Below are 14,963 nucleotides of genomic sequence, written 5' to 3'. Positions count from 1 at the left end.
GATAATAAAACCAGGAGCTGTGAGAGGATCATGGATAGATCCAGAAAAAACTCAGAAGGCTAACACCAAGAACTGAGACAAATTTCACTTTGCATTCCATCAGAACTTGCATTTTATTTTATTTGGTTTTTAAAATTTTTTGTTTATTTATTTATTTATTTTAATTTAATTTTTTATTTCTCTTCTTTCTGTTTAGTTTTATTTTTTGTTTGGGTTGCTTGATTTCATTGTTTGGTTTTCTTTATTCTCTGTTTCATATTTAATTTTAATTTTTCTTCTTTCACTTCACTCATACTCCAATAACACACTACTCTTCATCATTTTTTATTCTTTTTATTCAGATTATGTATTCCTTATCATATTTTTGTTATTTCAAATCCCACACAGGAACCTTCCTTGGTCTTAATCCATTTCGCTGTGTCCCTGAGCTTTATTACTGTTGTGCTTAACTTCATTCTTTTGCACACTATGCCAAGTTTTTATTCCTTATTCTCACTATATCTCACCATCTAACCTCGCATAAGTGCTCTACTTTGTGGAGTCAGCTCACACTTCTTTCCCTTCTAATAAGAGTCTTATCTCTTTTTCACTTTTTATAAAAAATGGCTAGTTGGATGAAATATCACTGTTATTGCTGTACAAAGGTACCAAAGGACCTCCTATCTGTTCTCTACTTGTTGGTACTTTAAATTCTATAAAATACTCTCCCATTTTCTTAATCCATTTCACCTTCGCCCTGTCCCTGATAACATATAAGACAAGGTGGGAATTGTGAATATCAGTAAACCTGCTGGAGGGGTATACCCAGCAACAAAGGAGCCACCAATTGATAAGCAAGAGAGCCTACACAAATGGAAGAAAAGGCAACCCTAGAGCATCCAGACAAGAAGATCAAAGGACTGTTCTCTGAGTCCCAGAGAAATCCCACCACAGAAATTCATCATACAAAGACAGCTAGCAAAGCAGAGCATTGGGAATCACAGAAACAAACAAAAAGAGTCACCTAAAATGGGGAGACAAAGAAAGAACCCACAATCAAAAGGAAGGAAAGACCACCCAGTAAAAGACCTAAATAAAATGGAGGGGAGCAAACTATCAGATATACAAATCAAAAGAATGGCGAAAAGGATACGCAAGGAACTCACAGACAACTATAAGAAATTGAGTGGGAACTACAACAGCATGAAAAAGGAAATAGAAACTACAAATATGAACCAGGAAAAAATGAAGAATACAATTTCTGAAATTAAAAATACACTAGGAGTAATTAAAAGCAGGCTGGATGAAGCAGAGGACAAATTAGTGAGCTGAAAGATAACATAGAAAGATAACACCCAGGTAGAGCAGCTGCACAAAATAAGACTAAAAAATATCAAGACAGCTTAAAGGAATTGCAAGACAACATGAAATGCAAAATGTTCAGATCATGGGAATACCAGAAGAGGAAGAAAAGGAGCAAGGGATAGAAACCCTTTTTGAAAAAATAATGGCAGAAAAGTTCCCAAACCTGGAGAGGGGAAAAGCCAGGCAGTTCAGGAGGCACAGAGCATCCCAATCAAGATGGACACAAAGAGGCCTACTCCAAGACGCATCATAATTAAAATGCCAAGTTTTAAATATAAAGAGAGAATTTCAAAAGTGGTAAGGGAGAAACAAGAAGTAACATATAAAGTTACTCCAATAAGGCTAGCAGCCTATTTCTCAACAGAAAAACTACAAGCCAGAAGGGCATAATGAGACATATTCCAAGTAATGAAAAGCAAAGGCCTGCAACCAAGACTATTTCACACAGCCATGCTCTTGTTTAAAATGTAATGCCAAATGAGCTACACAGACAAAAAAGGAGGGGAGTAAAAGAGTACATCTGCACCAAATCAGCTTTGGAAGAGATGTTAAAGGACTCCTTAAGAAGAAGTAAGAAGAGAGAGAGACAGGGACAGGGAGAGTGATGAGGGAGAGAATGAGAGTGAGACAGTGAGAGAGTAAGAAAGAGTAACACAGGTACAAAGGGAAAAATGGCAATGAATAAGTACCTATCAATAGTAACCTTAAACATAAATAGATTAAATGCTCCAATCAAAAGACACAAAGTAGCTGAATGGATAAGAAACCATACCCAGCATATATGATGTCTATAAGAGACCCACCTCAGAACAAAAGATATATATACACAGGCTGAAACTGAAGGTTTGGAAAAAGATATTTCATGCAAATGGACAAGAAAAACAAAAGATGGCATAGTAACTTATATGAGACAAAACAGACTTCAAAAAAGGCCATAACAAAAGACAAAGAAGGTCACTACATAATACTTAAGGGCATAGCCCAACAGGAGGAAATAACTCTTATAAACACATATGCACCCAATATAGGAGCACCTAAATATAGAAAGAAACTCTTGGAGGATTTTAAGAAAGAAATAGATGGCAATACAGTTATTGTAGGATTTTAACATCCCACTGTCAACAATGGATAGATCTTCCAAACAAAAAATTAACAAGGATATAGTGGCATTGATTGACCTTATCGATCAAATGGACTTAATTTATATTTACAGAACTTTTAACCCCAAATAAGCAAAATATACATCCCTCTAAATGCACACAGATGACTTTCAAAGATAGACCAAATGGTAGGACACAAAAGAAGCTTTAACAAATTCAGAAACTTGCAACCATATCAAGTATCTACTTGGATTACAATGGCTTGAAAGTAGAAACCAACCTCCAGAAAAAATCCAATAACATTCAAAGTATGTGGAGGCTAACTAACAGGTTATTCAATAATGGTGTAAATAAGATCAAAGAAGAAAACAAAAAGTATCTGGAAACATGAAAATGAGCACACAAACCTGCAGGACACAGAAAGGGCAGTCCTGAGAGGAAAGTTCGTAGCAAAACAGAAGTACTTAAAGAAGAAAGAAAAACCTTAACTAAACAACCTAACACTACATCTACAAGAACTAGAGGAACAACAATAAACAATGCCCAGAGAGATTAGGAGGAAGGAAATCGTCAAGATCGGGACAGAATTAAATGACATAGAGGTTAAAAGAACAGTTCAAAGGATCAATAAATCCAGGAGCTGTTCTTTGAAAAGGAAAACAGAATTGACAAACCTTTCACCAGACTCATCAAGACAAAAAAACAAAAGGACTCAAATTTTAAAAAGAAATCAGAAATGAAAGAAAAGTTACAACCAAGACTACAGAAATACAAAGGGTTGTAAGGAATACTGTGAACAACTATATGCCAAAAAATTTTACAAACTTGGCAGAGTGGATAAATTTCTAGAGACACAAAATCTTTGAAAACTGAATCAGTAGGAAGCAGAAAACCTGAATAAACCAATAACAAGAGTGAAGTTGAAGCAGTAATCAAAAAACTCCCAGCACACAAATGTCCTGGACCAGATGGTTTCACGGGCAAATTTTATCAGTCATTCAACGAACTTACACAAATCCTTCTCAAAGTATCCCAAAAAATTCAAGAAGAGGGGAGGCACACAGTGTCTTTTTATGAGGCCAATATTACCCTACTTTCAAAAACAGGTAAAAATCACAACAATTAAAGAAAATTACAGACCAATATCTCTGATGAATATAAATGATAAAATTCTCAACAAAATATTGGTAATCCAGATCTAGCAATACATTAAAAATATCATACACCATGATCAGGGAGGATTTACCCTGGGAGTGCAAGAATGGTATAATATTCTCCAATGAATAACATAGCACTTTATATAAACAAAATGAAGACAACAATCACATGATCATATCAATAGATGCAAAAAAGCATTTGATAAGATCAAACAACCATTTATGAGAAAAACATTCAGCAAAGTGGTATTAGAGGGACCAAACCTCAACATAATAAAGGCCATATACAAGAAACATACTGCCAATATCATTCTCAATGGGCAAAAACTGAATGCATTTTCCTTAAGATCAGGAACAAGACAAGGTGTCTGCTTTTACCACTGTAATGCAACATAGTACTGGAAGTTCTAGCCACTGTGATCCAATAAGAAAAAGAAATAAAATGCATCCAAATTGGAAAGGAGGAAATAAAACTGTCATAATTGCAGACATGTGATACTATACAGAGAAAATCCTATAGTCTCTACCCAAAAGCTACTCAAGGTAATAAGTGAATTTGGCAAAGTAGGAAGACACAAAGTCTATATTAACAAATTGATGGCATTTTTTTTACACCAACAATGAACCATCAGAAAAAGGAAACTAAAAAAATTCCCATTTACTATAGCAACAATACATTAAAGTACCTAGGAATAAATCTAACCAAGAAGGTAAAAGACCTGTACTTGAAAGACTAGAGAATACTGAAGGAAGAAATTGAGAATACTGAAGGAAGAAATTGAGAAATTATTTATTGCAAATAAATGGAAGCATATATCATGTTTATGGAATGGAACAATTAACATCATTTAAATGCCCATACTACCCAAAGTAATCTATAGGCTTAACACAATTCTTATTAAAATACCAATGGTATATTTCACTGATCTAGAACAAATACTCTAAAACTTTATATGGAACCAAAAAAGATCGCAAATAGCCTCAGAATCCTTGATAAAAAAGAACAAAGTTGGAGGGAACACAATAGCTGATATCAACCTATACTACAAAGCCAGTGTGCTAAAAACAGTCTATTGGACATAGGAACAGACACATAGATCATAGATCATAGAACATAATAGAGAACCCAGAAATAAATCCATGTCTCTATTAGTATTTGACAAAGGAGGCATGAAAATACAATGGAGTAATGATAGTCTTTTCTATAAATGGTGTTGCGAAAACCTGACTGCTACATGCAAAAATATAATCTAGACCAACAATTCACCATACACCAGCATAAACTCAAAATGGATAAAATACCTAAATATAGGTTGTGATACCATAAAAATCCCAGTGGAAAACATTAGCAGTAAAATTTCAGATATCTCACATGGCAATATTTTTGCCAATATAGCTCCTAAGGGCAAGTGAAATAAAAGGAAAAATAAACAAATGGGATTACATCAAAATAAAAAGCTAAATAAACCATCATGAAAATTAAAAGGTGACCGACTATATTGGAGAGCATATTTGTCAATGTTACATTTGACAAGGGTTTAATCTCCAAAATTTATAAAGGACTCAATAACTTAACACCAGGAAGATGAGCAATCCAGTTAAAAAACGGGCAAAAGATCAAAATACACACTTCTCCAAGGAGGACAAACAGATGGCTCAGAGAGATGGGAAAAAATGCTCCACATCACTAGCCATCAGAAAGATGCAAATTAAAATTACAATGATGTATCATCTCATACCTGCCAAAATGGATATCATTAATAAATCAGTAATCAATAAATGCTCACAAGGATATGGAGAAAACGGAACCCTAGTGCACTGTTAGTGAGAATGCAGACTGGTGCAGCCACTGTGGAAAAGAGTATGGAATAGCTTCAAAAAATGGAACTACCTTTGGACCCAGTGGTTCCACTGCTGGGAATATACCCTAAGAATCCCCAGTCACCAACTCAAAAGAACTTACGCACCCCATGTTCATAGCAGTGCTATTTACAATAGCCAAGAGTTGGAAACAGCTTAAATGCCCATCAGTACATGAGTGGATTAAAAAACTGTGGTACATTTTCACAATGGTATACTAAGCAGCAGATAAAAAGAAAGAATCCCTACCTTTTGCAACAGCACACATGGAACTGGAAACTATTTTACTAAGTGAAATAAGCCAGTTGGTGAAAGACAAATACCATATGATCTCACTCATAAGACGTATCTAAAGAACAATATAAACTAATGAGCAAAATAGAACCAGAGGCATTGAACCATGGAACAGATTGATAAAGGTAAGAGGAGAGGAAGTAGGTGGGGACTGTTTGATAGAATGTGAAGGGATTAGTTAAAGAACATATATGAAGGACCCATGGACATGTACAATGGTTCAGGGATTGATTATAAAACGGGTTGTGCTGGGCAAAAAGGGATGGAGGGGAGCAAGTTGGGACAATTGCAATAGCATAAATGATAAAAAAAATTAAGAATAAAATTATCATATGACCTAGCAACTATTCTTCTGGGTAATTGCCTGAAAAATTTAAATACATATATACATCCAATGAGTACTAGTCAGCCATAAGAAAAGATGAAATGCTGCCATTTATGACAAAATGGATAGATGTTGGAATAATGATGCTAACTGAAATTAAGTCAGACAAAAAAAGTCAAGAGTCACATGATTTCACTTATATGTGGGATATAAAATTAGAAGCAACAAATGAATAAATACAAAAAAGAAACAAAAATTCATGGACACAGACAATAGTATGGTGGCTATCAGAGGGACGGGGGCTTGGGGATAGGGTAATATAGTATAAAGGGGATCAAATATATGGTGACAGAAGGTTTGACTTTGTGTGGTAGACACACAATGCAATAATGCAATATACAGATTAGGTATCATATAATTATGCTCTTGAAACCTATATAATTTTATTAACCAACATCACCCCAATAACTTTAATAAAAAATAAAAAAGAAGAAATGAAATAGAAAATTAAAAAGTCTCTTGAAACAAAGGTAAAAGAAAACACAACATACCAAAACTTAAGGATGCAGCACAAGCCATTCTGAGAGAAGTTTATAGTGATGAATGTCCATGTTGAGAAAAATATCTCCAGTAAACAACCTGCCTTTACACCTTAAGAAACTATAAAAAACACAAACTATGCTCAAAGTTAGCAGAGGGAAGAAAATAATAAGGCTTAACAGCATAAATAAATGAAACAGGGACCAGAAAAACAACAGAAATTATTAATAAAACTAAGATTTTTTAAAAAGATAAAATTGACAAATAATACCACAGTAATACCATGGATCATAAGAGACTATTATAAACAATTATATGCCAACAAATTGGATAATCTAAAAAAAACTGAAGTATTCCTAGAAACACACAACCTACCAAGATGAAATTATAAAAAAATGGAACATTTGTACAGACCAATAATGAATAAGGGGACAGGATTAGTAATCAAAACTCCTAACAACAACAACAATAACAACAAAAACCCAGGACCAGGTGGTTTTACTAGTGAATTCTATCAAGCATTTAAAGAACATTTAACACTAATTCTTCTAAAACTCTTTCAAAAAACTGAGGAGGAAGGAACACTCCCAAACTCATTCTACAAGGCCAGCATTACACTGACACCGAAGTCAGAAAAAGACAATATAAGAAAACTATCAATACAATCCAACATTCCTGATTAATACAGGTGCAAATATCTTCAACAAAATAGCAGCAAACTCAGTTCAACAGCATATTAAAAGGATCCCACATCATAATCAAGTGAGATTTACCCTTAGATTGCAAGGTTGTTTCAACATATGCAAATCAATAACAGTTACACACCCCATCAACAGAATGAAAGACAAAAATCATACAATCATTTCAATAGATGCAGAAAAGGCATTTGACAAAATTCAATATCCTTTCATGATGAAAACTCAATACACTGGGTATAATAGGAATATATCTCAATATAATAAAGGCCATATATGACAAATCCACAGCTAACATCATACTCAACAGTGAAAGTTTAGATGCTTTTCCTTGATGAGGAACAAGACAAAGATGTCTACTCTTGCCACTTTTATTCAACTTAGTAGTAGTAGTACTAGAATTGAAGGCATTCTGCTAAGTAAAATAAATCAGAGAAAAACAAATGCTTGTATGCGGAACAGTAACAAAGCTGAACTCATGTTAACAAAGATTGAAATGGTGGTTGCCAGGCACTGGAGGATGGGAAAAATGAGATGTTGATCAAAGGGTTCCAACTTGCAGCTATATGATGAATAATTTTGAGGATCTGATGTACAACATGGATTCTATAATGAATAATATTGTATTATACTTTTGAAAGTTATTAAGAGATTTTAAATATTATCATCACAAACAAAAACACAGTAATTATGTGACAGGTCTAAGATTTAACTAACCTTACTGTGGTAATCATTTTACAATAAATATGTGTATCAAATTGTCACATGTACACCTTAAACTTACATGTTATATGTCTATAATATCTCAAGGAAACAACAACAAAAAACCCTCACCCATATTGCATTTTTCCTTGTATAGGGTATTGCCACATGCACACTATAAGTGAAAAAGACTCTAGTGACTCTTCTGCTTATTGGGATGCTCTTATTTTCTCTTAATTTAGTGGTTCTTGGTCACATTATAGGAGAAAATGGACCCCTACAATACGTAAACTATTCTTGTGTTAGTCTACTATCTTGTTCAACTTTATGTCTATGCCTCCATTATATTGTTTAGGGCATTTTAAATTTAGGCAAGCATTTCTAATGATCTAGATTTATTTAAGACTAAACTTGACCAAGAAGGGCATGGCAGGTGTTTCTGCACATATGACAATGGTAAGACGGAACAAACCAAACAAACCAAGAACAAAAAACTAGGCCTCTGCTAGCAACCTCTAAAATTAAGTGATTTTCCACAAATATTTAATTGAAGGAGGTAGTAGAGTGCTTACATCATTGTTATTTTATTTGGTTTCCTTCAAAATAGCAATTAAATTCTGTACAAAATTTGACCTTACTGTATTTGGCATTGAACATTTAGTACATATCTGCAAAATAAAGTTTATTCCTCATTCAAAGGCTCATATCAAAGTGTAAAACAGCAAACACCACTAACTAAAGTTCCAGACTGCAACTATCTGGCAAATACCTCTTCTGATGATTTGTGTGTGTGTGTGGTGGGGGGGGCGGCAAAAAGCCAATGAATTAAACTACTTCTTCCTTTTATCCTGTTTCTCATTCCCCTTTCAATCTTTACGTGCCTCATAAAAGAGATGATGTCACAAAGAGGAAGAAGACACGGATCTACTTCATTTGTCTGCCCATTCTCAGGGAAAACAAGATTTGGGATAACCCGTGATGAGAAAGCATGAAACTTAATTGTCCACTGTCCCACTTCATGACTCCGAGCGAGTTCTGTGAGACCTTAGGGTTCAGGAAGCCTGACCGTTTCCAGAGTTAAATCCTAGTGAACGGCCTAGCGAACGGCCTTTCTCCTTTCTCAAGGAGAAAGGGCTACCAGGGTGTGGAGGCCAGGTTGAGTTACACAGCATGATATCAGTACAGTATTACATGTATATTGGGTTTTATTTCCGAGGGGAAAGAGATGTTTGTGGAGGTTACCGTGCTTGGGTGTTTTTGGCGGTGGGAGCAAGGGTCTTTGCTCTAAGGGCAAACAAGGAGGCAGCCTCTGAGAGGTCCCACACGCAGTCGCTGGAGCAGGGAATTCAGGGGAGGAGCCAAGGGTGGGGAATCTTGACACTCACCCCTCAGACTTCACAACTGCCTCAGCCCCTGAGGCGCGCGCAGTTCCTCCCAACGCCCTCTACAACCGCACCGAGCTGAGAGCGGCTTCAGTCTCCTGGATACCACCGTCCTCTTGCACTGGAGCCTGCCACAGCACGCACCACCACGCACCAACACGTGCCCAGTCCCTGCACCCAACCCCTCTGCTCAGCACCCCCCAGCACGCACCGCTTTCTCTGTACCCCCTCCTCTGCTCTCCCTCCGCTCTGCCCCTCCCAATACACGACCCCTCTCCCTCAGGCACTCCCTCTGTTCCACCTCGCGCCCTCCCAAAAAGTGCCCCCCACCCAGCACGCTTCCTATCCAGGCACGAGCCCCCTCCTCGCGCACAGCGCACACCTTTTGTGGCACGAGCCTGCTACTAACAAGTGCCCCCTCCTCTCTGCAGTCCCAGTACGCGACCCCTCCCGGCAGAGATCCCCGGCTGTGTCCCCAGAGCAAGTTGGAAACTCCACCGTGATTCCCTGGAAGCGTAGGCACCCGGCACCCGCCACCTCTTCCCCATTTATTGGGGCTCTCCTCCCCCTCACGCATCGTGGTTTCCTCTGTGGGCCCTGCACAAGAAGCAGGACCTTTAGGTAGGAGACTCTGGGGGGTCTATGGGGTTAGCAGAACTTTCAGGGGCGCAGTGCATTGTCCGGCAGATCCCCTCGCCGCCTAACGTGGGTGGCCCACGAGACCGGTCATTCCCGGCGCACCGCTCCCCACTCCTCCCCCTTCACCACATTCCCCGCGTCTGGCCTGTGCCCGACCACCAACTTTTGGAAGCCCCCACCTGCGTCTTCGCGCAAGCTTCGCAGATCTGCAACCCTTTCTCCTGCTCCCTAAACCCGCATATGTTTCTCTGGGTTGACCCCACCCCCACAGTCATCTGCTGTGGAGCCTAACGTTTGGAATTACAAGTTCCAAATTCCGACCCTGCTCTTCCGGTATCAAGTGATTCACTGTCTGCGCCAAGAACTGGGCTCCTGGACCAGCAGGTCAGGCTTTGACAGAAGAGGGCCATTGAGGAGCATGACTGGACAAAGGCTTCCATTGAGGCTTAAGGTGTTTTAACGTTCTTGCAGCTAGTGTGGGGACAATTCGCGGCACTCACCGCCCGCGTTAGTGTGGCTTCCCAGTGATTCATGTAGATGCCTCTGCTTGGCACCAGCCTGCCAACCATCCTAGAAAAGTGTTTTCTGTTTGCCAGGCTACACCATAGCTTCCTGAGGTTCAGCCTAGGCAGCCTACAATCTGGGAGTATTCCTGCAGGCTGACAGGTGTAAAACAGCAAACATATTGGCCTAGGGCCAATCTAATGAGCCAAAACTACACCTCCTCTTCAGATTTGTTTCTTCCTGAAGTGATTTCCCTCAGCCTTAGGGTAGTCGTGAGCATTCTCTACCTGTTATTGTTCAAGTGTTCAATAGAGGACCTGATGCATTTTTTTTTTTTTTTTGCTTCTTGCTGGAAGGTGAAGAGGTGAGTTGGGGGATAGAGAGGAACGGTGAAAGAGACTGGCAGAGTAATTGAATATTTGAAAGGGTCATTGATGAAGGCTACTGGGAGACTAGATGCAAAAGTTTAGTAAAATAACTTACCTCTCCCTTTAGATGACCAACCTTGGGAACAAATTTTTCCAGTTACTGAAATCACTTGTTGATCTGTGGTAGATGTGGGAGTGGAATTCATAGGAAGTTATAGTACAGCTAAAAACAATAGAACAGAGAACAGCTTCTGGATGTCATCTTGCAGTATCCGACTGAGACTATAAAAACCTTGAGCAAACCATCCCAAAATACAGCAGCTACAAAGACTCTTTTCATCTTGCAATTCATCAAGGCTTATTCTACTAAGTCTGGAGATAGGAAGGAGGAAATTCTGGAGGTGCCCCAGGGCTAAGATAAATGACATTGTTACAGCACAGAGACCCTGTTCTAAGACCTGTTGTTCTTGCTTTCTGGAAAAGCCCTGAATCATGATGACTCATGAATGCACCTGTGCAGAAGATGCGACATGACTCCTGCTTCATTATAAATAGTATTATAATAAATTAACATTGTGCGACCCCATTCTCCGGTGGCCAATAAGGAAAATCATGGGAGACCACATGTGCAGTAGCTTTAAAGTAATACAATTACTTGTACATGCCCACCAAAACTAGCCAGGAAATGTCTGTTCGATAAGAATAGAATCCCTCCATCACCTGAGGTCAATCTCTGCTCTGAGAGGGCCTGCTCCCATGTTTTGTGGAGTATACTATTGCTTAATAAATCTACTTTCTCTGCTATAAACTCTGTATGTTCGGATCAGTTCTTTGTCCATGATCACAAAGAAGCTGGTCACTGTGCCCACCTATGACACCACTTGTCTGCTCACTTGCCCATAATTTGGAAGAGTGATTATGTAACAGGATAGGTCTGGTCAGAAATCCCTGGGAGCCTGGAGGGAACCTGCGGAGGCTTCCTGAATTGACACTGGGGCTGAAAACTAGTGACAGCCTTCTTATACCCTAGAGCCAAACTACAAACTATAAACAAAGGCCATGTGGTTGTGCAAATGCTGATGACATAGCTGGGGTGGCTGGGGGGGATGGGGGTTGTGGGAGGGAGACTCACAGAGCATCTGGGTGAGCTGTGGGGGCCCGATCCCCCTTCTTAGGCAAACAGGCTGCTTGTCTGAAAACTTCTGCCTCTTTGTGGAAAATGGCAGCCAGAAGGGGGTCAAAGACACTGGGGAGCTGACAAAAATGGTGGACACGGATATCCCCTCCTGCATGGGATTCTGGGAGAGGACTTGTAAACAGAAGGTAGGCAGAAGCTTGCTCTTGGCTCAGGGTCTCTTGCACTCTTGGCTTTTTGGGCTCTTGCTTTGCCCTGAATGGACTGAAGCACTCCTGGGACTGGTAGATGCCAGGCGACCTGGGACTTAGGTCCTGCATGATTGGAAGCCAGATTCCGGGAGGCAGGGTCCCATGCTGGGATGTGTGCCTCACTGGGCTCCCATTTGTGCTTTTGGGACTCTTCCACGCATTGTAGCATGGCACATGTGTTGGGAACAAGGAAATTAAGAACTAAATTTAACCTTAATAGACAAGAACCACATTGTAGCTAAAAAGAAATGATAAAAGAGACAAAGTACAGTTAAAGCAAACATCCTGTGTCTAGCAGACGCTCTCCCCTGGGTAGGCTAGATAAGCAGTGCTTTGTAGTTTTTAATGAGAAAATAGAAAACTAGCTAGCTAGAGCCAGGAGATTACTAGGTTAATGAACAAACATCCTGCTTTCCCACCTTATGAAAGAATGCTTGGTTTGAAATTCCCGCGCGTGGTCTTTGTAAGCGAATTACTAACTGCCACGTCTGCTTCTGTATAACGCTTGCTTGCCCGCCCATATATAAGAACGTAGTTGTTAGCGCTCGGCGCGGCTCTCGTTTGCAGCTCCTTGTGGGCACTGTGTCGCTGGACACTTTAAGAGTTCGCCCCTGTGCAGGTTAAACTTGGCCAATAAAGTAACATCTTTGATACCCTGAAAGTCTCCGATATTTGTTCTCGAGTTTGCTGGATGCTACAACATGGATCCTGGACTTCTTCCTGTCTCCCTGAGAGTAGCACATGGAGATAGAGCACAGGAGGCATGAGCTGGGAAGTTCCCCTACATGACATTTTGGAGTAATCTGGCTGCATACCCCAGACCCTGAGAGAGAGCTGCTGTGAAACAATGGCAACTCTAAAACCCACAAGTGCATACCACAGAGAGGATGGAGACCTTTTTGCATGGCTGGTTTAAGCTCCAAAAAAGGACAGATAAGCAATAATGGGGAACTTCTGGGTGTGGCTTTGGTTTGCAATCTTTTGAGGAGCAAGGGAGGTTCTATATCTTGCAGAAAAGAAGGGTTCAGAACAAGAATGCTCCCAGCCACCTCAGACTGGGAACCCTCTTAATAAAAACCAATTACCTTTCACACAAATCTTTGTGTTATGTATATGTAGCAAGTGACCTGACCCCATGTTGCCTGGTTAGTTTGATTTCTGTTGCTCTTGGGGGACTCCAGCTGCCCAAACAAGAATCAGAAGAGCTCTCTGTCTTCTTTTCTCTCTACCTCATTTCTTTATTTCTTTCTTAATCAGAATTGGGCAAGAATAGGAAGGAGAACATTTTATTTTCAGAGAGTGTTTTTACTGTATGTTGTTGGACTCTAAATGTTCTTGGTGCAAACATTATCTTACAACTGTAAAATACTGGTTGAGTTTTAGAAATAACCCAAATTACCCCTTGAACTTTGATACTGATTTTAATCAGATTATTTTGGGTATAAATCTGATGTGTGTATGTGTGTCCATGGGAAAAATGATTTGTTCCAGGCTTAATGATCCTCTTATCCATAATTAAACCTAAAAATAAATTGTATGCTTTTCAAGCTGTCCCATCTCACAGCTCCATTATTTCTGGATGTTTCTGTTTAACCATTTGAAATACTCAGGGAAAGTTTCTTGTTCCTACCCTGATAAATGCTGCTTTTTCATACTTCTAGGAGAGAAAACATGAATTTCATCAAATGGCTAGGTTTTCACATGCTGGATACACAGGCCACCCATGTAAATCTACAAAGAAGGGGCATGTGGTCTCCTTTGGGGAACTGTTTATTACATAAATATATTTGCACCAAGTTATACACACACACAGGAATGCCCCTCTATGTATCCAGGTGTAGTAGAGAGTGCTCTAAGAGGCCATAGGTCAGAGGTGGGAACTGAATCTCATGTCACCTTTGCTTTAGAACCATCTTCAATCACCTTCTGTGTTCTGTAGGTTAGCAAGAATCAGAAAGACTTGTTCCAGTGTTATCTGGCTGATGGAATAATCTTCTAATTTGAATTGCTCTTTAGCTTCCTCCAAAATACCAAACACCTTAAACAACAAAAAGGTACAGTGACCATTGCAGCCTTCCCTCTAGCCCCAACCCAGATGAGCCAGCCTCTCCTCCACTTCTTCCAACTGCCGCCAAGTTAATGTTGGTGGAAAAAAGGCCCAGAGGGGGAAATGAGAAAAAAAGTGGAATATATAATCAAGAAACTGATAGAGGGAGTTCTATTTCCTCATTTTCTTGATGGACATGGACTAATAATGAGATTTAGGGAGCAGAAATTGGAGAAAATAAAATCAAGTTTGTCTGAAAAGTAACCTAAAGTCCTTGCTCCCACATCAGGCTCCCATTACACATGCCTGAATAGTAAATGTTTCCCCCATCATTAGTCCTCTCTTAACATGTGATGTTAGAAAGGCATGGTTTCTAGTCACCTTTGCCCAGCTATTGTCCTTGCTGGGAATGTAGTAGTTCAGGTTCCCTTGGTTCTCCTGCTTTAATACACTACCTAAAAAAGTAATTATATTACATGTAGGATAAGTAAGTAATCTTACAGACTTCATTTAAAATTGCCCAAATATTGCTACATCTACTTAATTATATATAATAAAACTACAAATAAATGCCATTATGACAAAAGGGGATATGATCAAATAACCTATGCTGTTTGGTT

General features: G+C 39.3%; 1 protein-coding gene across 1 annotated transcript in view; it reads right to left on the bottom strand.

Moving 5' to 3' along the window:
* Positions 1-14,211: 14,211 nt before the first annotated feature.
* LOC123825427 (phospholipid-transporting ATPase ABCA3-like) overlaps positions 14,212-14,963 on the bottom strand; it is a 306,670-nt gene continuing 305,918 nt past the window's right edge. The window contains exons 20-21 of the mRNA XM_045848811.1: positions 14,725-14,798; positions 14,212-14,334 (exon numbers count right to left, since the gene is read on the bottom strand). Of these exons, the coding sequence (XP_045704767.1) occupies positions 14,212-14,334; positions 14,725-14,798 (197 nt within the window). The remainder of the gene's footprint in view (positions 14,335-14,724; positions 14,799-14,963) is intronic.

This window comes from Phyllostomus hastatus, unplaced genomic scaffold (genome assembly GCF_019186645.2).
Source record: "Phyllostomus hastatus isolate PE091 unplaced genomic scaffold, TTU_PhHast_1.1 phas_contig_64, whole genome shotgun sequence".
Classification (NCBI taxonomy): Eukaryota; Metazoa; Chordata; class Mammalia; order Chiroptera; family Phyllostomidae; genus Phyllostomus; species Phyllostomus hastatus.
Note: the sequence above shows the minus strand (reverse complement) of the source record. Positions and strands in the feature narration are given on the sequence as shown.